At 42.3% G+C, this 27,527-nt stretch overlaps 1 protein-coding gene across 1 annotated transcript; it reads left to right on the forward strand.

The window, feature by feature from the left end:
• Nucleotides 1-1,161: 1,161 nt before the first annotated feature.
• LOC310662256 (vomeronasal type-2 receptor 26-like) lies at nucleotides 1,162-25,011 on the forward strand (the record flags this gene model as incomplete). Its single annotated transcript, XM_083409029.1, has 11 exons — nucleotides 1,162-1,337; nucleotides 3,219-3,510; nucleotides 4,950-5,387; nucleotides 9,656-9,883; nucleotides 10,766-10,892; nucleotides 12,223-12,494; nucleotides 16,702-16,736; nucleotides 17,650-17,827; nucleotides 22,326-22,553; nucleotides 22,821-22,947; nucleotides 24,110-25,011. 11 exons carry the CDS (start codon nucleotides 1,162-1,164, stop codon nucleotides 25,009-25,011), a joined length of 3,003 nt encoding a protein of 1,000 aa, XP_083265155.1.
• Between the last annotated feature and the right edge of the window lie 2,516 nt (nucleotides 25,012-27,527).

Here is a 27,527-nt window from a genome sequence, read left to right on the forward strand (position 1 = left end):
TCGACATTTATTGATTTTAGTAATCATTATAGTAGTTATTTGCATTATTTTGTGTTGCTGTATACAATGTATTCTTTCTTTAATCTCTGTATGTACTGCATGGTTTTCCCGTCGGCAGGCTGCCTCAGGCCTTACAAGCGTTGCCTATTGTGCTCGGTATAATTGTATTGGGAATGAAATATATGACTCTGATTAAATAAAATAAAGAAAGAGGGGATGTGGGAAACCTGAAGTCATACAAAAGGATTATAGCGCCACCTTGTGCCTCATTCATCTCAGTGCTCTGTATATCTGTGCCTTGCAGTTCATTTGAATGTATGCCCTTATATGGAGATGGGGCTGCAAAGCATGATGGGGCTTGTAATGTGAGATGCTGGCAGACGCCATGCAGAGAGGGAGAGAACAAAGGACACAAAAAAAAGCTGCCGGAGGGAGAGGTCTGAATGAGCTGCCCTCCTCCAGGAAAATATGCTGTCTCTGTGTAATTTCTTTATGATATGCACCCTACTTTGAAGCTGCTGGACAGCAATAAAATATGGATGCCTGTCTACAGGTAGTGTGTTTTTCTTTTTCTTGGTTTGTTTTTAGTTCTGGATGTCCTGCAACAGCAAGCAGATAGGACAAGATCACCTTGGAGGCTTCTTCCTAACCTTTGATTCTGCAATGTGACAAATATGTTTACTTTGGCCGTTCTCCTACTGGTGATGCAACACAGAGTCCAACAACATTGCAAAAGTAATTATCTTCTCTATAATTATTAAAATTATGGTAATCAATTCACCTAGAAAAGCTCCAGAAGGCTGAATGGGAAATAAGAAAAAATAATCAAATCTGAAATGATTAAAAGCACCCGGGTGTTCCATAGAGAGCTAAGGTAAGGGAGGAGAGGTGAGGCCAGCTTTTGCTTTTCATTGTATTGGTTAGATGTCATATCATAGCATTCAATGACTTTTTTGTGGCAGTGTTGAAGTTAATGAGCAGGTGGATACCTGCCCCTTTAAGTACAGAATTGGCAGAGTCAGTGGTCACAAAATACATCCTGTTCAAGTTAGGCTGATGATAGTAACAATATTGTAGACAGGTAAAGGAGATTCCATGTGTAGAAGGATAGTTGAGATGAGGATGTTCTTGTTACTGCTGCTTCTCCTGCTGCTTCCCAATATGGTGCCCAAAGTGACCACTGTCGTTTGCAGCAGAAATAATCCTGTCCATATTCCACATGAATGGTATGAACAAGGTGACCTTATCATTGGTGGGATAATGTCTCATATCTATTACCTATTGCCCAGCATTTCCTTTGATGAACACCCATCTCAGGCCTTTATTAACAGCCCAATGTAAGTAAATGGCTCTTAAGATCATTTCATTTATTCTTTCTACATTTATATCTGACTATAAAGCACTTGCTTTACTTTGAAACCCTAAGTAAGATGAAAACCAATAGTAATGTTTAGCCTGGAGAAGAGAAGGTTAAGGGGTGATATGATAGCCATGTTCAAATATATAAAAGGATGTCATATAGAGGAGGGAGAAAGGTTTTCTGCTGCTCCAGAGAAGCAGGCACGGAGCAATGGATCCAAACTACAAGAAAGAAGATTCCACCTAAACATTACGAAGAACTTCCTGACAGTAAGAGCTGTTCGACAGTGGAATTTGCTGCCAAGGAGTATGGTGGAGTCTCCTTCTTTGGAGGTCTTTAAGCAGAGGCTTGACAACCATATGTCAGGAGTGCTCTGATGGTGTTTCCTGCTTGGCAGGGGGTTGGATTCAATGGCCCTTGTGGTCTCTTCCAACTCTATGATCCTATGATTTTATGACTATTTTATAACCTGCTACAAGATTCATGGTATCTCTCTATCCTCCGATGAAGCATAGTTCACTCGCTAGACCTCACTAGTCGCAAGGGTGATGTTTAGCATCTGCGAGCAGTGTGCACACATTGGACACAGAGCCATTGGATTGCTGTCCCCAAACCTGGCAAGCAAGGCACTTGGCTTTGGGAAGGAGTCATGGGCTCTGACGAGGTCCTGGAGTCCTCCTGCTTCCTTCCCAAAGCCTAGTTAGCACTTCCTCAGCTTTGGGAACCGGGGGGGGAGGGGGGCTCTTGGATCCTACCCAAGCAAGCCTTGTGCCTCCTTCCTTAAGCCTGGCACAGCTTTGCCCACCTTTAGGAAGGGCCAAGTGGGTGTAAAATTTTGGCCTTGCCCAGGGTGCCATAGTACCGAAGTCTGCCACTGTTGGTCAATCCCATATAGCTAGTTTTTAAAAGACAAGATAGGCAAGGGTCGTGGGGTCCATTGGGCAGCTTCATTTCTCAAATCCCATTCACTACATCCTCAGGCTACGATAATCTAAACTGATCCAGCAAAGATGGAACACAGAGGACACTTTTTGTGAATACCATTTGACAGGCTCTAATCATGGTATGCAACTCTGAATCTGATTGATTCCATCCCTAAAGAGTTTCTAAAGTTATAATAGCAGGTTGCTAACGTTATAAGAAAAATGCTCTCCTGGCCAGATAACAAATGTATATTCAGCAATTGAAAAGCTCTTCCAGGCAGCTAGTTGTGGACACAATTGTGGTGAAGAAGTAGGCTGTCTTTACCACTGCCCCTTCCCTTCCATTACCAGGTACAGAAATGAAACCTCAACCATGTTTGAGCTGATTCTGTTTCAGATCACCACCACTTCCTCTCTAGTCATTGATCCTCCTGCCCACAGTAATATCACATGGCAGCCTTGCATTGGGGAGATCTGGGTTCAAATCTCTATTTACTTGCCAGCTACACCCTAGGGGCTTTCATGAGTATGCAAGGGGAGAGAGAAAAGCTATGAAAACCAGCTTGAGCTGCTTTGTTGAAGGATGGTATAAAACTGAAGGCATTTCTAAATTATTTTCATTTCATACCAGTTTGTTTTGCTAGGGACAACAACTGACAAAAGGGGGGTAGTAATGATGTCAATAACGACGCATGTTGCTAGTGATAAAAAGCATCATGGTTAGAAAAACAAGTGAAGATCACTTCTCAATATATGTGTTCAAAAAAGGGGGGGAAATCTGTTTCCGGTGGAAGAGAGAGCCAAACAATAGCTCTAAAGGCAGAAAACAATTTCTATATTTCCAACATTATTTACTTGAGGCAGTTGTATCCCTCAGATCTAGGTGTTGTGCACTGTTTAATTGCCCATAAAATAATAAGGCACTTTATTTGCAGAGTGACGACCAAGTCCTACCAACACCTCCTGGCCTTGGTGTTTGCTGTTGATGAGATCAATGAGAATCCCAAGATCTTGCCCAATTTCACTCTTGGATTCCACATCTATGATAGCCATTCTGATTCAAAGATGGCCTACCGAACCACTCTGGATCTGCTCTTTAAATCACATCACTTTGTCCCCAACTACAAATGTGGCATTCAGAAAAATGTAGTAGGAGTCATTGGAGGACTTAGCTCTGACACCTCCTCATCCATGGCAGATATCTTAGGTCTTTACAAGATTCCACAGGTAGAATATGGGTATTGAAAAATTGTTATTTCATATTATAATTCACTCTTTTCTCCTTCAAATAGGAATCTGTTGATACATCAATATGAAGTGGTAAAATGGAGAAGGGAAATGGGTTGCCATATATGGATATATTTTGGGGGGTATAATATTAGTACCCAACAATGTACATGAAATGACCCAGGTTCTATAGAATGTGTGTACAGTATATTTAATGAAAAATTGTTCGAATAATCCAGTTTGATAAATTTCACATTACATCATTCCTGAAAGCACTGCCCTAGCTGCATGAAAGGTATAACAATCCCCATTCATAGTGATGAAGCTGGCGTTTAAAAAAAGGTAAAGGTAGAGGACCCCTGACAGTTAAGTCCAGTCACAGACAACTCTGGGGTTGCGGCACTCATCTTGCTTTACAGGCCGAGGGAGCCGGCGTTTGTCCACAGACAGTTTTTCTGGGTCATGTGGCCAGCATGACTAAGCTGCTTCTGGCGAAACCAGAGCAGTGCACGGAAACACCATTTACCTTCCCGCTGGAGCAGTACCTATTTCTCTACTTGCACTTTTTGGCAGGCTTTCGAACTGCTGGATTGGCAGGAGCTGGGACCAAACAACTGGAGCTCACCCCGTCGCGGGGATTCGAACCACTGGCCTTCTGATCGGCAAGCCCAAGAGGCTCAGTGGTTTCGACCACAGCACCACCCACGTCCCCCTGAAGCCGGCTTACAAAGCCATAAATAACTTGAGACAACAATGTCTCTCACCTTAAGAATCATAAGATCCCCTCCCTGTATACGCATGATGATGTTTAGTACTGTCCATTTTCAGAGGCTAATCGATAACAAATTTCTTGTTATTTTTGAGGCCTTTGGGGAGGGATATTGTGTTACCATATGGTGTGCTTCTGCTGCATTACTAGACTTCGTATTAGTTGCCTTAATTTTTGCTGGTATTTTACTTTTATAGGATATGGTTTACCATGGTCAAAAAAAATAAAATGTACAATATGCAGGATACGTACAGGATTTCCAGGAGATCCTCCCACAAGAGTTCTTAGTAGAAATGCCATCAACCTCTCTCTACAAGTGTTTTAAAGATTATAGACAAAAAGATCCTGATCAATTGCTTGTATTTCTCCTGGTCCACTTTAGAGTATTGTTGAAGGCAGTCCAAGGATAAAAGCTCGCCTATTCCTGGAGAGAATCCTTGTGTCCAAGTATGCAGCTGTGATGACTCCCATAATAATAGGAATTAATATCTACAAAATTAAATGAGAAATGTTGTTTCTTTGGTTTTTGAGAAATATATTTTCTATGTAAATGGGGGTTCGCCACGGCGAAGATTAGTAAATATGGGATATACAGGATTTATACTCAGATAAATGAGTGTGTTTTGAATTCTTGTTTTCACATGGAAAGGTTTGACTTTTTCCTTTTCAGATTTCATATGGTTCATTTGAACCAGCCACAAATGATCAAATCAAACGTGGTTTCTTCTACCGCATGGTCCCCAATGAAGATCTTCAGTACAAGGGAATTATCCAGTTACTTCTGCATTTTGGATGGAAATGGGTCGGGCTCATCACTCCAATTAATGAAGCTGGAGAACGTTTCTTGCAGATCATTGAACCAATGCTTTTCCAGAATGGAATCTGTTCAGAATTCACTGAAAAAGTTGAATGCCATCTGCATTTCAAGGGTAACATCCTGGATATGTTGGATGACACAGGGATTTTGACCCCAGCTTTCATATCAAGCAAAGCAAACGTGGTTGTTATATATGGAGAATCTATTTTGTGGGTAACTATTGCTATAGAGGCAAGGAATATGATTCAGCTGCTATTGCCTCCATCTAAGAGGAAGCAACATGTAGGAAAAGTATGGATAACAACAGCCCAAACTGATTTCTCATTAGCTTTTTTAAAAAAACCTATTGAAATAAATATACAAATATGCCACGGTGCATTCTCCTTTGCCATTCACTCCAAGGACATTCAAGACTTCTCAGACTTTCTGAGGAATGTAAAGCCTTCCTGGGCAGATGCGGATGGTTTTACCAACGATTTCTGGGAACAAGCATTTAGTTGTTCACTTTCAAATTCCACTGGGTCAGCAACCATGTGTACTGGAGAGGAGATGCTGGACAGCCTTGCTGCACCATATTTTGAAATGAGCATGACCGGCCACAGCTACAGTGTCTATAATGCTGTCTATGCTCTGGCACACGCCTTACATATTAGGCACTCCTCTGAAGCCATCAGCAAAAGGATAAAGGGTGGAGACAGACTCTCTTCTCAGAATGTAGAGCCTTGGCAGGTAGTGTTTCCTCTTATAAATTGTTCACCTTGCAAAGTATTCAGTGTTGTGCGCTGTATTGATCTATAATGTGAGTTGGCCTTCATCTATAAGTAAATAATTAATAGTAATAAATACATGAAAGATTAACCTTAAATTATTTTATTTCCTAAACAGACTTTAGATTACACAGACTTTCTTAAGTGACAGAATAGCAGCAACTACTTGAACGTTTAATAATTGTTCTAAAAATTCGCTGCTATTTAAACTGGCACTGTTCCAGTATTTCAACTGGCATTTAATTAGACCAGTGGTTCCTAATTAGCTAATTTCCTAATTAGCTAATAGTTTCCACTATTTTTCAAGAGCTAAACCATGGAATCCCTGCTTTTGAAAATTTTGATAACTGTAAGGTAGCAAAGCAATTTTTCGAAGAAAATGTGGGGTAGCCCCAAATAAGCAGAGGATTTTTAGTCTACTAAAAAACATACCATGAAATTTGTGATTTTACCATGCAAAAATGACAAAGAATTAGCTGGAGCACAGACCAATTCTATTTTATTAAAGTATAGCACAAATGAACAATTTTTGAACACTTCTAGCAGCTTTGAAACTTATCTATCTATCATTGATCTATCTATCTATATCTATCTATCTATCTATCTATCTATCTATCTATCTATCTATCATCTATCATCTATCATCTATCATCTATCATCTATCTATCTATCTATCATCTATCATCTATCTATCTATCTATCTATATCTATCTATCAAGTAGGAACCATGCAGAGGGCCTTCTTGGTAGTGACACCTTCCCTGGGTAACACCCTCCCTTCAGATATCTAGGAGATAAAGAACTACAAAACTTTTAGAAGACATCTGTAGGCAGCCCTGCATCCAGAAGTTTTTAATGTTTGATGTTTTGTTATGTTTTTATATGTGCGCCACCCATCTGGCTGGGTTGCCTCAGCCACTCTGGGCAGCTCGCCACAAAATGTTAAAAACACACTAAACCTCTGCTGGATTTCTAAGATGAGATGAATTCTCAAACACATAAGGCAAGATTCACTTAAAGATTCCACAGAAGCAGTGGGATAGTGCTATATATATATAGGAAAATATATATATATATATATATAGTGCTATATATATATAAGAAAAGGCACACTAGCCTGGGAACCTCCTCTCTGCCCAGAACATTGGAGGCTATACACCACACCTCCTCAACAGTATTTATAGGAACTCAAACACTGAGATCCTGCTCTGTTCCAGTAACAAGAAGCCGAAAGCACCAGCCTGAAGATGACGAGTGAGACCTCGTCGAAACGTCGCCTAGACACCCCAACTTTTACACGGGAAGACACCCGAGGACACCAAAACCTGCATTCCTGTACCCGTGAAAATCTACGAAAGCAAATATATATATATATATATATTGAAAAGCACGTGAACCCACTCCATGGAGCAAGCCACGGAATTAGACAACTTGTTGTGTGAGGTTAATGGCATCAAGTGGCCAAGTGGAATGTATCTGAAGCTGTCAAAAATGATGCTTGGGGCCACCTGCACCATGTTCCTCCCCACATTGTGGGTGTCCCGTGCATGTGTATGATGTCACGCGCTCCTGTGATGTTACACACTGGGAGGAGCCCCAGCTGCCCCCTCCGTGGGCCTTTCTAGGGTATCTCCTAATGGCCTTCAGAGTCTCTAAGGGGCTTCATCGCCCCCTCCCACTGCTCCGTAGGAGCCCACTGCTGTAGCAGGCCCTTCTGGCTGCAGAATATTGAAGGGGCCTGGCCCCCTCACTGAACAATTTGTGGGTGCCTGGGGCCCGGGGCCCCCAGAGATGGTGCCTGTGCTTGTAGCTTTCTGTAGTTTCTCATCATCTGATAATGTGCATGAAAATGTCTATGGTAATCTGAGCAAACAGAGCCAGGCTGTTTTACTAGAGAGGGAAATGATGTCATTTTACAATGTTCAACACAATGCAGGGATTCCAGAATATACAACAACAACAAAAATTATCATTTACATGACACCCAGTCACTCATTTGAAGCAGTTCTATGCATCTTTGCTAATTTTGTAGGTGTAAAATATCAATGAGACATCAATTTCATCTAGTTCTCCTTCAACGCACAGCATGCTGCAAATTTTAGATCCTCCCTCCATAACTTTTCCCAAGATGAAAATTGGATATTGTGCCCAATATCTTTTGCCCCTTGTCTCATTACCGATTTAATTTCTTCATCTTTAGTATGCCACTCTAGCAATAACTTACACATTTTGGAAGGCAACTTCACATTGTTTTCCAATAATTCTTTTTCAAACCTTGAACTTTCCTTGCTAAACCCATTTTACTAATCAATTTTAAAAACATCATTGAATTGGTGATATTGCAACCAGTCTGTTACTAAATGTCTTCAGGTTTAGTTGTTCTTCTACTTCCCTTAGCAACTCTTTATGGGTCTCCCATTCCCTTTTTACATTAGTCTTTTTCAAGGATACATTCAATCCCTGTTTCTTTTTTTAATTGCCAAGTAAGCAGTTTTCCTGGTTTGTTTGCAAATTCAATTTTTTTCTGCCTTAGCATTTTAATCTCCCATTCGATTTCTTGATTCACTACCATTGAGAATTCGGTCTGTAACAATTTTATATTCTGTTTTACTGAATCTTTTCCTGGTTTTTAAATCAATTCCTTTTCATTTCTATTCAGTTCTCCCAGAATTTATTTCTTTTTACCCTCTCTAACCTTTTTTTATATGCACTTTGTTCAATAAAAAACCTGTCAGGTTGGTGTTTCCCCCCCTCCCCACGACTAGACTCCGGCAGTTAATTATTCCAGGCTGGATGATAGCGGTGTAGCTGCTCCTTCAGATATATGGGACCAAAGAGGCTAAGGGCTATAAAGGTCAGCATCAAAATTTTAAATTTGCTTGGAAACATACTTGGAGCCTATGTAGTTTCTTTAAGACCATGTTATATGGTCCTGGCAGCCACTCCCAGTCACCAGTCTGGCAGCTGTGTTTTGGATTAGTTTTAGTTTCTGAGTCAACTTCAAAGGTAGCCCCACATAAAGTGCATTGTAGTATTCCAAGCAGGCGATAACCAGAGCGTGTTCCACTCTGGCAAGACAGTGCACAGGCAGGTAGGGTCTCAGCAGGTAGAGCTGGTAGACAGCTGCCCTGGACACAGAATTGACTTGCAACTTCATGGACATCTGTGAGTCCAAAACGGCTACCCTGGTCCTTAAGGGGATAGTTACCCCACTCAGGACTAAGGAATCCCCACACACCTACCCTCCCCCTGTCCTGCAGAAACAGTACTTCTGTCTTGCTGGCATTACATCTCAATCCATTGGCACCACCCACCCACCAACTGCCTTCAGACACCCAAACAGGATGTTCACTGCCTTCGCTGGTTATAGTTTAAATGAGAGGTGGAAAAGCATGGGAAAGAGGGCAGAACCCTGATGCACCCCACAAATGAGCTCCCAGGGGTCCAAACACTCAACTCCCAACACTACTTTCTGGACATGACCCAGGAGGAAGGAGCATAACAGTGCTTCCAACTCCCAGCCCTCCAAAATGGTCCATGAGGATAGCATGGTTGACAGTGTCAAAAACACCTATAGCCTTATGCCTCCATTATGTATCTTCCCGGAGGTCTCTTGACTGCTGAGTTTATGCTGATACATGATTTCCCTCTCTCTCTGTATCTGCTACTGAAATTTGGGTGCTCTCCATTGGGAACTGAACTGGTTAACTCCTGCAGGAAAATAACTCAAATCCTTCTGGGATTTAAGACTATTACAACATTTTCTAGGCCTTCTGATTCTCTTTCCACCTAGGTCCACTCATTGCTACAAAGGATCTCATTCAACAACAGTGCTGGGGATGAAATCATATTAAATGAACATGGAGAATTAGCAGCTGGCTTTGATATTATAAACCTGGTCACTTTCCCAAATAATTCATATGTCAGGGTCAAAGTCGGAAAGCTGGATCCTCAGGCCCCTCCTGGCAAAGAACTCCTCATTAATGGGAACGGAATCCAATGGCACAGACTCTTCACTCAGGTAAGGAAATCACTGTGGGGGGAGGTGCTGCCCAACTGCTGCTGCCACTAGTAATAATGTTGCTACTAATAATTTTATTAATAACAAATGAACCACGTAATCAGAAAGAGCAATATGCACAGAAGACATGTCACACCAAGAAGGACCAATGGCTATCAGACAGTGGTTTTCCGGTGGTTTTCCGGTTAGTAGCATTAGATAGATTGCTAACATTATAATCTTCTTGTGCCTCTTGTAACTCTAGTGTCGAGTTGGAATGCTAGAAGCCGGGATGTACGTAATTGTGTGTCAGGTTGGCTCCTGCCACAGGCCCAGGCCCAGGGGGAGCCCCCCAAATCATGCCTTGCTCGGAGTGGTTACTAGCCCGGCTGCTCATCCATATACTCCATCAGCTGTGGACAAGGCATGCAGGATCCTCTCAATGCCTCAGTGGAGGAATCCAGTTGCTTGTCATAGTCCGGTGCTGCCAACCACAGCTGGTTGATAGGGTTGATAGGGTTGTCCAAATAGGAGCAGAACCACAGTAATTCACTAACTCCAAATCCCAAATCCTTGAAGCCCACTAAGGGGACATCAAGTGAAATTACAGCAGCAAAGTGCAGGAGACTGTAGTTCCATAAGAAGAAATAACCAGTAGTGTATTAGATTAAAATATCTGATGGTTGTAGCGGTGGTCAATCTTGGTATGAACAGTGTAATCTTCTTGTGTTTGTATGATGCTTAGAACTGTAACTTTTTCTCCCACTGTATGTGCTGCTTCAGCACATATAGATCCTACAGTTAACATTTCTGGCCCTCCTACTTACTGGTAGATCACCTGATGTTAGATGAATCTCCTAAAACATTTTCTTCATATTAACTTCTCCGTGTCTCTTTGGATAGGTGCCACCCCTTTCATTATGTAATGCCAACTGCCTTCCTGGTTATGAGAAGAAAAAGAAGGAGGGGAAGAAGTTCTGTTGTTATGATTGTGATCCATGTCCTCATGGAATGTTCTCAAATGAGAAGGGTGAGACATGCCATATTACCATATACAAGCTATTTTAGTAAATTCTGAGCAAATTGGCAATGAGGTTTGCTCTGTATGGTCTCAATTAATATTGTTTATTAACAATAGTATTGGGATGCAGATGGTGCTGTGGTCTAAACCACTGAGCCTAGGACTTGTTGATCAGAAGATCAGCAGTTCAAATCCCCGCGACGGGGTGAGCTCCCCTTGTTCACTCACAGCTTCTGCCAAACTAGCAGTTCGGAAGCATGTCAAAGTGCAAGTAGATAAATAGGTACCGCTCCAGCGAGAAGATAAATGGCGTTTCCATGCACTGCTCTTGTTTTGCCAGAAGCAGCTTGGCCATGCTGGCCACATGACCCAGAAAAACTGTCTGCGGACAAATGTCGGCTAATTTGGCCTATAGAGCGAGATGAGCACCGCAACCCAAGAGTCGTTCATGACTGGACTTAACTGTCAAGGGTTCTTTACCTTTTTATTAACAATAGTATAATTATTGCCCTTCTGTCTCTGTAATAGCTGCCACTATGAAGAAATTATCTTAACCTTCAAGAGAGTATACCATGAAGATGTGAGCTAATTTGTAATGTAAAGCTTTTACATCGCTATATCTACGTAACATTCTCTAATGTTTAATGCAGTTTCTCATTGACGGTGGCTCACAGCTGTGCTGCCACATTTTAATAACACATTTTAACAATATACACCATGAGTATAGACCCACCCCTCTGTTTTACTGTAAAAAGACATAAAATTTGTACATGCATTCTGTCCTGGAAGACACTAAACTCTTACCTTTGGGGAAGGGAGGATGGAATAGAAGTGGTGGACATTTCTCTAAGAACAAGGATCTTTGGGGACAGGATTTAAATCTGATAAAAATCACCTTTCTTGCTGCCAAGATCGCAGCTGTAATATTTCTCTCATTTAATCTGGGGTTCTAAGAAAATGAAGGAAGATGTCTAAAAGCATATTTTCCCCATATAGGAAATGTCAGATTTCATGCATGACTTTATAATCAAATCATCAAGGGCACAAGCATTTGGACTAGAAGTTTTGAAATATTTCCTCATCGAAACAACATGCTAAGGGTACTCCTGATTTAAAAAAAAAACAAAACTCTTAAGCATATTCTGGATTGTTTCCAATTGTCATACAACCTTTCCCCCCCCCCCCCCAGGGTTGGAAACCTGTGCCAGATGTCCTCCAGATCAATATCCAAATGAGGAGCAGAATCAGTGTATTCCCAAGAAAACAAACGTCCTAGGCTTTCGTGAAACTTTGGCCATTATTTCAACTTTCTCTACACTTTTATTCTCTCTTTTCACAGCTATGGTACTTGGCATTTTCATTAAGCACCGGAACACTGCCATCGTCAAAGCCAATAACAGAAGCCTCACTTACATTCTCCTCATCTCCCTCCTCTTGTGTTTCCTGTGCTCCTTGATGTTCATTGGAATGCCTAATAAGGCAACCTGCCCACTCCGACAAACAGCTTTTGGCATTGTCTTCTCTGTGGCCCTCTCCAGCATCTTGGCCAAGACTATTTCAGTGGTTTTGGCATTCATGGCTACCAAGCCAGATTCCACAATCAGGAAGTGGGTAGGCAAAAAACTGGCTTACTCCATTGTCCTTTCCTGCTCTGTGATTCAAGTAGGGATCTGTGCCTTCTGGCTGGCAACCTCTGCCCCATTCCCAGATGTGGACATGCACTCAATGACTGAAGAAATTATATTCTTATGTAATGAAGGGTCAGTTCTAATGTTCTATTGTGTTTTAGGCTACATGGGCTTCCTTGCCATTGTCAGCTTCACTGTGGCCTTCTTAGCCAGGAAGTTACCTGACAGCTTCAATGAAGCCAAGTTCATCACCTTCAGCATGCTGGTCTTCTGCAGTGTTTGGTTCTCCTTTATTCCCACATACTTGAGCACCAGAGGAAAATACATGGTGGCTGTGGAGATTTTCTCCATCTTAGCTTCCAGTGCTGGGCTGCTGGGTTGCATCTTTTCCCCTAAATGCTACATTATTGTGGTGAGGCCTGAGCTGAATAACAGAGAGCAGCTGATAAGGAGAAAGATGTAAATAACAGAATAGTTTGCTGTTTCTGTTTGTAGACTGTTGGTATGATAATTTTACTGTGGTTTTCCAAGAAAGGTAGTTTCCTGAAAAGATCAAAATAACAGAAGAGATTGTCCTATTTTTTATGTTCTTGGTATTCAGCATAGTTACATATGAGGTGTAAATGAACTGTGATTACATGTATGAAAGAAGCTATGGGTGGTATTGAATTTCTACACCTTCCCTCACTCTACTTCTCCCGCATCCACTTTCGCAATAGGTTCTGAAACTCCTGAGCAGAAGTGGGGGTCCTTAGGAATCAGGAGAGAGATGAAAGGGGAAGGGGAACATTGGAAGCTGCCTTATACTGAGTGAGAGCATTGCTCAATCTATCAGGACCATGCTCTAAATTCAGCCAAGTCTCCATCCAAATTATGCTTATTTGGAAAGATTTGGGCATCAGCCATATTGAGTTGGAGTAGCCATGGTTTTCTCTTGTTTGGGTTGTATGGCACAGAATGATGTAGGGCTGTTAGGGACTAATATCACGCAAGAAGTGGAGGCTGGCACCATGCTGGAAAACCTGTTTGTAGTTTGAGACCTAGCTGATCATCAACTATGTATTCCATGGAGAATGTCAAAGCCTGATGCCTCCTGAGTCTCCTCCATGCCTTGTACCCCACACCACGGGATTAATGCCTCTTCCAATCTGCTGGTTGATCACTACTAAAAGGTAAAGGTACCCCTGCCCGTACGGGCCAGTCTTGACAGACTCTAGGGTTGTGCGCCCATCTCACTTAAGAGGCCGAGGGCCAGCGCTGTCCGGAGACACTTCCGGGTCACGTGGCCAGTGTGACAAAGCTGCATCTGGCGAGCCAGCACAGCACACGGAAACGGCGTTTACCTTCCCGCCAGTAAGCGGTCCCTATTTTTCTACTTGCACCCGAGGGTGCTTTCGAACTGCTAGGTTGGCAGGCGCTGGGACCGAACGACGGGAGCGCACCCCGCCGCGGGGATTCGAACCTCCGACCTTTCGATCGGCAAGCCCTAGGCGCTGAGGCTTTTACCCACAGCGCCACCCGCGTTCCTGATCACTACTATCTTTAATAAAAATAAGAGTTTTCTGAGCTATAGCCCGGTAGGACACTTCTTTTGAAGTGGATAAAAATCTACAAGAGGGTCAGCTTGGGTTGCCATATATCAAGAAGTAAAAATCTGGACACAAAGGTTGTTGAGCTTTTGAGCTGTTTTAGGAATTCACCCAAATAAGGCAAAAAGTATTACTCATCATCATCATCATCATTAAATTTTATTACGGTCGCAGACCAGCATATGACAAAAACATGCGAATAAAATTAGGCACATAGGACTTAGAGAGCAAAGCGATAAAAGCTAATAGTTAAAAGTGATTATGACTCACATAAACATAAAAGGTGTTAGCACAGGTGTTAATCAAACACACACTTCCTGATTCTGTTGGCAAAAACCTGGACATTTTGCAGATTTCCCAAAATTCCCTCCAGGACACTAATTTCACTGGACACTTATTTCTCCGGGAAATTCCTGACTTAGGGCAACTCTAGTGGCAGCTATAGTTTGGACTAATGGGAACCTGAGCAGAACTCTACTATGCTTCAGAATGGCCAAAGGTAGAGAAATAGAAATACAGGTACAGAAATAAGAGGTATAGAAATAGCACTGTGAGGCAGAGTAGCTTGTCTGATTTACGGAACAGATCTAGGCACTGTTCACTGGAATTGTTTTAGCCAACTGAAGAGGCATGCCATCGCATATGAAAGAAGTCCCTCAAGAAATGACTCTATGCTAATTACCAACCCAACCATAATCCTTACACACACTGTTTCTTTTAAGAAATGAATGGAAAGTGACAAAGTCCTGTGGACTTTAATTCTGTTAAATCATGCATCATTATTTGTGTGACTCATTTTGAAGCCAGAACATCTATGTACAGTGGTGCCTCGCAAGACGAAAAGAATCCGTTCCGCGAGTCTCTTCGTCTTGCGGGTTTTTTTGTCTTGCGAAGCAAGCCCATTAGCGGCTTAGCGTATTAGCGCTATTAGCGGCTTAGCGGGCTTAGCGGATCAGCTGATAAGCGGCTTAGCGGATCAGCTGTTAAGCGGCTTAGCGGCTTGGGGAAAAGGGGGGGAAAGGAAAAAAAACCCTGCAGGAACTTGCAAGACATTTTCGTCTTGCGAAGCAAGCCCATAGCAAATTCGTTTTGCGAAGCACCTCCAAAACGGAAAACCCTTTCGTCTAGCGGGTTTTCCGTCTTGCGAGGCATTAGTCTTGCGGGGCCCCACTGTATTCATTTGTTTTCTTCATAATATGTAGATAATTACCCACCTCTTTTGCAACTCCACAAACTAATGGGAGTGGAGCATTCAAAAGTGCTCCAAATTGGAAATCATATGGGTCTCTCACTAGAAACTCAATGTTCAAAAACACACCTCAAACCAATGTAAAAACTCTCAGGGTGAACTGGGACATTTAAACTCCTTGAATCTCACTGCTGGACTGATCTGGAGTTTGCATAGGAGTCAGGAAATCACAGTTGTTGCCTTAGTAAGTGTGCCAGACTCAAAGGGATCTATTATATGACTTATCCTTGGCAGATAAAGATCACGTCAGAGATGAAGCCTATTTCTCCAAACCACACTGGACTACAACTTGCTGGACTACAACTCCCATCCATTTATAACAGACCATTATTATCAGGGAGGAAGCAAGCTGTAATGCGGCAAAATCCAGAGGGAACAATTACCTATCATTGGTTTACATGGATGGGACCATCTTGTCATTCTTCTGATCTACATTGTTTACCAGAGAATGTGGCAGAGATGTCCTCATGCATGCCACATTGCTTCATTCTTTATTTCTTTTTCAAAAGTGGCTAGACTGTATTCACTTGGGTCCAGACATCTGGATATGGTTAGGACTCTCCTACATTTCCCCAAAATATCCACTTAGTAGGGTGGATGGGAGTGTCTGGTCAATGTTACATAGGAAAGAGTGTGTAAACAACGTATTATAAGAAGAGGATTGATTCCTGCCCATAAATGGGCTATTTTACTTATCAATTTCTTGTCTTAGTCAAGATGTTGGACTAGATGACCTTGGAGGTCTCTTCCTAGTCTATGATTCTGTGATGTGACAGATATGTTTAGTTTGGCAGTTCTCCTACTGATGATGCACCATAGAGTCCAAAAACATTGCACAAATGGTTATCTCCCCTGTAATTATTAAAATTATTATAATCAATCCACCTGGCAAAGCTCCACAAGGCAGAATGTGAAATAAAAAATCAAAACAGGCTCTGCTATTTCAATATTTCCCCCTCTTTCATTGTAAAGGACAGATTTCAAATCACTGTAAATTACTTAGGATTCACGGAATTTTTTGTGACAGTGTTGAAGTTAATGAGAAGGTGGATACATGTCCATTTACATACTGCATTGCCAGAGTTGGCTGTCACCAAATCCTTCCTATTCAGGTCAGGCTGATGATAGTAACAACATTGTAGAGAGATAAAGGAGAATATATGTGTAGAAGGATATTTGTGATCAATATGTTACTGCTTCTGCTTCCCAACATGGTGCCCCAAGTGCATACTGTTGTTTGCGGTAGAAATAATCCTGTGGATATTCCACATGAATGGTATGAAGAAGGTGACCTTGTCATTGGTGGGATAGCGTCTCATATCTTTTACTTATTCCCCTACCTTTCCTTCAAGAAACACCCTTCTCAGGAATTTATTGACATCCCAGTGTAAGTAAATGGTCGTTAACATTATTTTATGTGTGCTTTTTGGGCGGCGGTGGGGTGGGTTTAGAACCTATTTTATAAAAAGCAATAGGCAATGTGGATTCAGTAAAGTTGGAACAGGCAGCCCACTGCATACCATTTGACTTGCCTAGATTTGAGAGATTTTTCCTCTAAATTGTCTTAAAATCATTACACCAGGCTTCTGAAGATGTCAAAGAAACACCCCTCTTGGCCAGATGACAATTTTCCATTCACCACTTGGAAAAGCTCTGTCAGATGGCTACTTGTGGACACAGTCATGGCAGAAAGGTAAGCTTTCTGTGCCAATGCTACTACCACATTGCAGTGTGCTAATACAGTCTCACACATACATGATTGATGCTATGATTTACGTGGCTGTGCTCCAACCACCAGCCCTTCTGTTTCTTCAGACACAGACCTGCACACAAGAGCTCTTGGTTCATATCTCCATTTTTGGGGTCACCTACAGGGTAGGAGTTGTTGTAAGGATTCAAGGATAAAGGGACCTGAGCTTCCTTGATAAAAGATGGTGTAAAAATATAGTAAATAAGTGGTCATGCCTATTTTGGTGCTGTTGTTTTTTATGGCAAACCACCCTCTGATCCTCAGATTAAGGACAGTATAGAAATTTTGATGATAATAATAATGTTAATAAGACTTCATTCATGACTAAACTTTCTGGCTCTGCCCTTTCATTATAGGCAGGCAGGTGAATCTTTCAGATCTAGATTTCATTCACTGTTTAATCCCCTCGTGAAACAGTAACTCACTTCATTTTCAGGGTGATTACAAAGTTCTACCAGCATATCCTGGCCTTGGTGTTTGCTGTTGACGAGATCAATGAGAATCCCAAGATCTTGCCCAATGCCACTCTTGGATTCCACATCTATGATAGCTATTTTGATTCAAGGATGACCTACCGAAACACTCTGGATCTGCTCTTTAAATCACAGCACTTTGTCCCCAACTACATATGTGGCATTCAGAAAAATGTAGTAGGAGTCATTGGGGGACTCAGCTCTGACACCTCCTCATCCATGGCAAACATCTTAGGTCTTCACAAGATTCCACAGGTACAATTTGGGGGGCGGGAGGAGAGATTTCACGCAAAAATAAACTCTTCCCTTTTTCTTCCTCTATTAATCTGCTGATTCATGAATATGGACTGCTTAAATGAAAGGAGTAGAAGAGGCTGCAATATATGCATATATTGGAGAGGTATAACATGGGCATCCAACAATGTGTATGGGTGTCCAACAATCTTTACTTCCTTGCTGCTCTCAGATACCAATCCTGCTACAACATACAGTGTTGCCGACCCCTGAAATAAGGGTTATAGAACAAAAGAACAGGATCAGTGGTTTCTGTTGCTCCAGCTCCACATTGGAGTTTTGTTAAATCATCCAATTAGTGCAGAAAGCAGTAACAATCAAAAATAATAAATGCACCAAATACTCGGATTTGTACAATCAATGTGTACAAATGTGATGACTCAATAATATTAAGAATCAATAGCTACAGAAATTAATAAGTGCAATTATTTCTGTGCATTTTTCCATGTACAGAGATTGGCATTGCCCCTAATATGAGTACATTTGGGTATATAGGATTTATATACAGATAAAATGGGTGTGTTGTGAGTTCTTGTTTCCACTTGGACAGTTTGGCTTTTTCTTTTTTTCAGATTTCATATGGTTCATTTCAAAGAGCCGTGGATAATCAAATCAAATTCTCTTCCTTTTACCGCATGGTCCCCAATGAAGGACTTCAGTATCAGGGAATTATCCAGTTACTTTTGTATTTCAGATGGAAATGGGTTGGGCTCCTCACTACAGATAATGAAGCTGGGGAACGTTTCTTACAGACAATTGAGCCAATGCTTTTCAAGAATCAGATCTGTTCTGCATTCACAGAAACGATTGAGTACCATCTGCATTTCAAACATAACATGCTTAATATGGTAGACGATTTGGTGCATTTCTCAAAGCTATTCATACGAGTTTTCATAATGAGCAAAGCCAATGCTGTTGTTATATATGGAGAAAGTCAAACTATTGCATGGCTGTTAAGGACTGAAAAGACAATGAAGATAATTCTGCAAATAAATCATCAATATATTAAGTTACCTGAAGGAAAAGTGTGGATTACAACAGCTCAATTTGATTTCATATTAGATAAGTTTCAAAAAGATTTTGACTTTAACTTACAAATGTTCCATGGTGCTATCTCCTTTGCTATACACTCCAAGGAGACTCACAGCTTCCAAGGTTTTCTTCAGCAAGTAAACCCTTATTGGGAAGATGGAAATGGTTTTATCAAAGATTTATGGGAACAAGCATTTCGTTGTTCAGTTTCAAACTCCTCTGTGTCAAAATACATTGACGGCACATGTACCGGAGGGGAGAAGCTGGAGAGCCTTCCTGCACCATATTTTGAAATGAGCATGACCGGCCACAGCTACAGTATCTATAATGCTGTCTATGCTTTGGCACATGCCTTACAGTTCATGTATTCAGCTAGAACCATCCACAAAAGAACAGACGGTGGAGACAGACTCTCTCATCAAAATTTGGAACCTTGGCAGGTAGAGTTTTCTGCTAGAAAGTGTTCAGTTTATGAAGTGTTCAGTGTTGTGCACTGCCTTGATTGTATTATGTGTGTTGGCAATGCATTATATATATTTTTTGAAAATAATTTTTATTAACAGGCCAATCAGATCACATTAATTCCAAATCACATCAATTCCAAATACATAGCCAAATTTTAAAATTTTTGTTGGGGGTACCCATATTTCCAGCTTCAAACGGGATCCAAATATCTCTCTTGCTGCTGCTTTGATGACATAGTTCTGTCCAAATAATAATCACAGTTCTGTTCAATCTTCTCTTTGTTGTTTTCCTCTTCTTCTTGTTGTTATCATATATTCCTTTCTTTGTGATCTCTGATAGTTTCCACAAGCGGGTTGAAAACAAACATTGTTATATCCTGTGTGGCTTTTACATTCATCCAAGAGCCATATCAAAATAAACAGACCTCATTTCAACACTCCGTACAAAGCAATTCCCACAGTCTGTTCTGTTTTCCACAGACCTGCCGCTCTCATAAATTTTTTTCAGGGGGCCCTGCCAGGCCAAACTCACATTCCAATATAGTTACGAGCCATAGTCCTCCTCCCCCTCCTTCTGAGGACAGATCTGCCATAACAGCCTCTTTTTCTAACTGCGTCACAGAGAACCTTCTTTCTTTTCTCGATGTTCCACAAGCCATATCTTTGATTAGTAATTAATTTCCACACAGTTCTTAATCCTCCTGCTTGTAATCAGTAATTTGCAACGATTCTTTCTTAGGAGGGAGGGTTATTTGGTACTCACATAAGACAAAAAAAGAAAAGCCCCCCCCCCTTTTCAGTCTCACTCTGACATACTGATCCTTTGATGAGACTTCTTCTTGATTTATTATTGAATCCAGCCCGTCACTCCACATCACAGAGATCCCTTTAATTAGCAGTCTTTACTCCCAATCTTCACTTGAAATATGTGCATTTGCTTCTTTTCCAATTATATATTTCGAGCTGATGCAAACCAGTGTGCGATCAGAGACAGCGTGATCAGACCCACCCGAGGGCTTTGTGCCTAGTGCCCTCACCCCCTTCTTTCGAATCCGGGTGAATTATGGACACAGCAGGCAAGGCAGTGTCCCCCATTCCCTTGGGGGGCAAGGGAGGCTGCATACTCCCATATCAGCTTCTTAATTACCTCGTGTGGGTCGGAGAGATGTTATCATCAGCCATCTTTCATTGCGCCCCCTGGTGGGGCCCCCCGGCAATGCATTCTAAGTAAAGAAATAAAAGAATAGACCTCGATAAAAATAAACCTTAATTAATGTTGTGGTAGGGACGCGGGTGGCGCTGTGGGTAAAAGCCTCAGCGCCTAGGGCTTGCCGATCGAAAGGTCGGCAGTTCGAATCCCCACGGCAGGGTGCGCTCCCATTGTTCAGTCCCAGCGCCTGCCAACCTAGCAGTTCGAAAGCACTCCCGGGTGCAAGTAGATAAATAGGGACTGCTTACTAGCAGGAAGGTAAACGGCGTTTCCGTGTGTGGCTCTGGCTCGCCAGAGCAGCAATGTCACACTGGCCACGTGACCCGGAAGGGTCTCTGGACAGTGCTGGCCCCCGGCCTCTTCAGTAAGATGGGCGCACAACCCTAGAGTCTGTCAAGACTGGCCCGTACGGGCAGGGGTACCTTTACCTTTACCTTTAATGTTGTGGTATCCAAGTTGGGTATTAGAAAATGAATAAAAATAATTTAAATGACATGTGCTTTCATAAGCAAGAAACTACCGTATTTTTCGCCCTATAGGACGCACTTTTCCCCCCTCCAAAAATGAAGGGGAAATCTGTGTGCGTCCTATGGGGCGAATACAGGCTTTCACTGAAGCTTGGAGAGCGAGAGGTGTCAGTGCACACCGACCCCTCTTGCTCTCCAGGCTTCAGGAAGCTATCAGCAAGCCTGGGGAGCCCGCGGGAGTTCCCACAGGGCACCCTACGCTGCGGATAGCAGCCTGCCGCCCCGCACGGAGGACGCCCTGAAGCAGAGCGCCTCACACGCTGGGCATATATCTGCAGCGTGGGGAGCCCTGCGGGAGTTCCCGCAGGGCTCCCCACGCTGCGGATAGCAGCCTGCTGCACGGAGCGCGAGGCACACTGAAGCAGAGCGCCCCGCGCTTCAGGCAGACATCGGCCAGCCCCACAAGCTCGGGGGACAGCGGGGAGGCGCAGCACCGCCATCCCGCTGTTCCCCGACCTGGTTTTGGGGGGGGAAATAAAGGGGGGAATTTCTTTTATTTCCCCCCCAAAAAAACTAGTTGCGTCCTATGGGACGGAGCGTCCTATGGGACGAAAAATATAGTAACAGCAACTCCTGTTGGTTTTATTGGGTTATTGCTTTTGGTTTGATTTTATATTATAATAATAATAATAATACTTGAAACACTAATATCTCTCAAGTAACAGCTACTATTTGAACTGTTAGAACCAAGGCTCATCCTAAATAACAAGCAGCAATTAAATTGACAATTGTTATATGCTAGGGGCGGTGGGCAGTAACATAAATCTGAACGATGTTTTCGTTGGGGATAGGGATTTTTTTTAGAAACGTGTGGCTTAAGTGTGCCGTAATTGTATTATGTGCTTTTGGTTTGATTTTATATGTTGTGGTCTTGTTGTGAACCGCCCTTAGATTCCGGGTATAGGGCAGTGTATAAGATGAAATAATAATAATAGTAATACTTAAGAACTGAAGTTTGCTATATTTCAAATAGTGAAGATCCAGACAGAAAAGCTTTACCAAGAGTTATTGAGCTTTTTTGCCAATTTCGAACAAAAAGAAAATATTACAGCAATACCACTGTGGGTTGCCATACGTACGGATTTCCCTGGACATTTTTGAAAATTAGGGAAATTCTGGACACCCAACCTTTAGGGACACAGTTACTCCCTTCTGGACTGGGGGGGTCCCACACACAACTGTCCTTTTCCTGCCTTTATAGACCTTGTGGTTCTCTTTTCATCTAGGTCCACTCATTCCTGCAGAAGATCTCATTCAACAACAGTGGTGGTGATGAAATCACATTAAATGAATATGGAGAGTTAGCAGCTGGCTTTGATATTACAAATTTAGTCACTTTCCGAAACAGGTCATATGTCAGGGTCAAAGTGGGGAGGCTGGATCCTCAGGCCCCTCCTGGCAAAGAGCTCACCATCAGTGCCGACAGAATCAAATGGCACAGTGCCTTCACTCAGGTGAGAAAAGAACTGCACTGGCTCTCAAATGGCAACATTCATAGTTATCCAATAAGATGGGATGTGAGTGGGGGAAGAAAGCAGTTCTGCACTGAATACATAATTAAATTTGTAATTCCCTGGAAGGGAAAAGAAAGTTTTCTTCCAAAGGACGTTTCACCTGTGTAAATATGAATTTCACATTATTTACTGATAGATCACCTTATGTTAGATTTATTTGCCGCAAACATTTTCTTAATATTAACCTTTTCTTATATCTTTGGATAGGAACCGCCACTTTCATTATGTAATGCCTACTGCCGTCCTGGTTATGGGAAGAGAAAGAAGGAGGGGGAGAAGTTTTGCTGTTATGATTGTGATCCGTGTCCACATGAGATGTTCTCAAATGAGAAGGGTGAGAGATGCCGTGTTAGCATATACCAAACTATACAATTTATTTTAGTAAATTCTGGGCAGTTTTCTTGTCTTTAAATTTCTGGAAGAGAAAATGTTTAAATTATGGCTTGATATATTATTCTCTTGGTTTATAGATAAAATCAATATAATGTTATTGTCAGCTAGCCAGCTCCACGCGTTGCTGCACTTAGCAGAGAAACACTCCCGGCAGACCGCCATGAATTCCTTTCTTTATTGCTTTCTGACAAGATTACATGCAGAATAAACAAAGCGACCCGTCTCTCATGACGCGTTGCTCTAACTACTTTCTCTTTTCCCTCTCCCTCGAGACCAACAGAGCCAACGGCTCAGCCCCTTCCGTCTTTCCCTGTGACGTGGATCCCCCTCTCTCTCAAGCACCCCTTCCTCCCCAGACTCACTACTCTCTTCACGGTTTTCTGAGGAGGACTCAGTACTGATCAGTGGAGACCGCTCCCTGTATCCCCTAATTCTTTCCTCCCTCGCTGCCTGCAGTTCCCTGCCAGTTATCCTTAACAAATCTGGAAGAACATATTTTAGAAAGGGAGGTATTGACTTTTCCCACCAACATTGACTAACTTAGGGTGGAATAGAAGTGGTGGCCCCTTCTTTAGGAGCCGGATTTGGGGGAGTGAGGGTGAAAGTCCTGTCAAAATCACCTCTCTTGCTCCCATTTCACCTGTAATATTTCTCTCATTTAACTATGCAGTATTGGACGTTCTGAGAAAAAAAGAAAAGCACCAGTGAAAACATATAGCTTATCCACATTTGTAACATGGGTTTATTTGTGAAGCATCTAGGGCAAAAGCATTCTGGCTAGGAGTTTTGAAGTTTTTCCGGGTGAAAAACAGTATGCAAAGTGGACTTCATGTTGGGTAATAACTACTGAATACCAATTAAGAATAAAGTCCAACATGTGTAGGGAACTACAAAGAAAAAAACAGCTGCCTGAATTGAAGAAAATGTGAAGGGCTTGACTCACTCTTTATAGTAACTTACAGCTCTGTGTCCCTTAACAGGGGTTACTTACTGGCAGTTATGCACAATTATGTTTGGTTTCATAAAATCTCCCACACTTCTGATAACAAAATTCTTTAGCATAATCATGGTTCTTTCATTTTTCTTGTACATTGTATTTACAGAGATGGAAATATGTGTCAGGTGCCCTGCAGGTCACTATCCAAATGAAGACCAGGATCACTGCATTTCAAAGAGACCAAATTTCCTGGGCTTTGATGAAACTTTGACCATTGTTTCAATTTTCTCTGTACTTTTATTCTCTCTGATCACAATTCTTGTGCTTGGCATCTTCATTAAGTACAGGGACACTGCCATCGTCAAAGCCAACAACAGAAGCCTTACCTACATTCTCCTATTCTGCCTCCTCTTGTGTTTTCTCTGCTCCTTGATGTTCATTGGAACACCTAAGGAGGCAACCTGCCTTCTCCGACAAACAAGTTTTGGCATCGTCTTCTCTGTGGCCCTCTCCAGCATCTTGGCCAAAACCATATCGGTGGTTTTGGCATTCATGGCTACCAAGCCAGGATCCACAATCAGGAAATGGATAGGCAAAAAACTGGCGTATTCCATTGTCCTCTCCAGCTCCATTGTTCAAGTAGGAATCTGTGTCTTCTGGCTGGCAACCTCTCCCCCATTTCCCGATGTGGACATGGACTCAATGACGGAAGAAATCATATTTCTTTGTAACGAAGGTTCAGTCCTCATGTTCTACTGTGTTTTGGGCTACATGGGCTTCCTGGCCACTGTCAGCTTCACTGTGTCCTTCCTAGCCAGGAAGTTGCCCAACAGCTTCAATGAAGCCAAGTTCATCACCTTCAGCATGTTGGTCTTTTGCAGTGTTTGGCTTTCGTTTGTTCCAACTTATCTGAGCACCAGAGGAAAATACATGGTGGCTGTGGAGATCTTCTCCATCTTGGCTTCCAGTGCTGGCCTGCTGGGTTGCATCTTTTCCCCAAAATGCTACATTATTGTGGTGAGGCCCGACCTGAACAACAGAGAGCAACTGATACGGAGAAAGATATAAATGGTAGAAGAGATTGTCATTTATTTTGAGACTTCGGTTCTGTATTCATTCTGGCCAGGTTCAGTTTCACTGTGCTTGTCTGAGAAATGACATCTGAAAATAGATGAATAATATAAGAGATTTTTTATCATGTTCTTTGTATTCAACATACAAACATTTTTGGTGTAAATAAATTGACACTCTGTGATGGAATAAAACTATATGTGATACCCAGCATTGCATGAGTGAAAGTCTGATTGTACAATAACCATCCTATACTCTCCTTCTCCTGCATCTACAGAGTGACCCCCCATATTTTCCCAAGATGTTCTGAAACTCTCTTGAGCAGTTTTTGGGAATTCTTAGAAAACTGCAGAGAGGGGGAAAGGGAAAGGAGAACATCAGAATCTGCCATATAGTGAGTGAGAGTGTTGCTCAATCTATTTGGGAGGATTTTGGATAACTCGTGTTGAGTTGCTCTGGTTTGTGTTGTACGATGCAAACTGATCAGGGGCTGTTGGAGACGGATAGCAGGCAAAATTGGAAGCAGGCACCAGGCTGGAAAAGCTGTGTTTACTCTGAAACATATCTGATCATCAGGTATGTCTTCCCCAGAGACTTTAAAAGCCGGGTGCCTCCTGAGTCTCCTCCCTGCCTTGTACCCAACAACACAAGACTGATGTCTCTTTCAACCTGCAGCTTGATCATCAGCACAAGAAGATGCTGGTGAGCTATGACTCTTCCCTTCTCTTGTCATGGAAGTATTTTCTACTCGTGAATGGATGTCACCTATCTTGTTGTGTTTGTTTTTCGAATAATGATTGTTTCCTTGAAACGCTTCTTATGAGATACGTAAAAATACACAAGATACCCAGCTATGGTTTGGACTAATGGGAACCTAAGCAGAACTCTACTATGCTTCTGATTGGCCGGAAGGTTGAGAAATATAATATATAAAAATAGCAGTGTGATTCAAGGAACAAATCTAGGCACTGTTTAGAGGGAAGAGTCTTGCTATATTTGTGTGCTCTTCAGTTTAACTACTCTACTGTTTTAAAATATAAAAAAAAATTTAAAGATCTCTTCACAGTCATTGTTTCTATTGCCACATTACAAAAGCACCCTGTATTAAAAGCTAATTACGTTTTAGTTCAACTTTGAAGCCTTGTTATCCACACTCTGCCTAATTGCACTAGCAACTAAACCAGTGTATATGGTTGGCTGTGTGAGTCCAGAAACTAAAGGAGTTAAAGACCACTAGGTGGAGGCAATTAGGCAATGAAGAGATTCACTTTCTGCTCTGGTAAGGACTCGAGAGCAATCAGTGGCACCAGGTATAGGGGGCTTCAGCTTCCCCCATGTTTAGGGGGATGCCACGCCCCACCATGGCTGGGCGCTCTCTACAGCCCCAGCTTCTGCCTGGCAGCCCAGGAGCCATGTGGTAGCTGGGGCAAGCGTGTATGATCTTGCTTCACTCGTCCCAGCTGCAGCCCAGCAGTCTGGCAGCCCAATAGCCGGGCTGGGGCTGGGATGAGCAAGCACAGAGATTGCCTTCTGTGTGCTCCGCCCCTACCCAGCACATACCAGGCAGCATCACACGATGCATCATGTGACACACCTCAAACCAATCTAAAAGCTCTCGGGGCAGGACATCTAAACTCCTTGAATCTCATTTCTGGACTGATGTGAGGTTTGCATAGGAGTCAGGAAATCATGGTTCTTGCCTTAGCAACTGCTCCAGACTCAAAAGGATCTATTATATGACACATCCCTGGCAGATAAAGATCACATCAGAGAGGAAGCCTATTTCTACACCCCAATTTTCCCTTACACCAGAGGTAGTCAATCTGTTCCCCTCCAGTTGTTGTTGGACTACAACTCCCATCCGTTTACAACAAACCATTATTATCAGGGAGGAAGGAAGCTGTAATGCAGCAAAATCCAGAGGGAACAACATTGTCTATCATTTGTTTACATGGATGGGACCATCCTGTCATTCTTCTGAACTACATTTTTTACCACGCAGAATGATGGCAGAGATGTCCTCATGCATGTCACATTGCTTCATTCTTTGTTTGTTTTTTCAAAAGGGGTTAGACTGTATTCGCTTGGATCCAGACATCTGGACATGGTTACGACTCTCTCCCACATTTCCCCAAAATATCCACTTAGTAGGGTGGATGGGAGTGTCTGATCAATGTTACATAAGAGAGTGTGTGTAAAGCAAGGTATTATAGGAAGACCATAAATGGGTATTATGCCTGACCATAAATGGGTTTTTTACTTTGGTGACCTTGGAGGTCTCTTCCTAGTCTATGATTCTGTGATGTGACAGATATGTTTAGTTTGGCAGTTCTCCTACTGATGATGCACCATAGTCCAAAAACATTGCACAAATGGTTATCTCCCCTGTAATTATTAAAATTATTATAATCAATCCACTTGGCAAAGCTTCAGAAGGCAGAATGTGAAATAAAAAATCAAAACAGGCTCTGCTATTTCAATCTTTCCCCCTCTTTCATGGTGTAGGTCAGATT

The sequence above is a fragment of the Podarcis tiliguerta genome (assembly GCF_965153285.1).
Source record: "Podarcis tiliguerta genome assembly, chromosome: 13".
In the NCBI taxonomy this organism is placed as follows: Eukaryota; Metazoa; Chordata; class Lepidosauria; order Squamata; family Lacertidae; genus Podarcis; species Podarcis tiliguerta.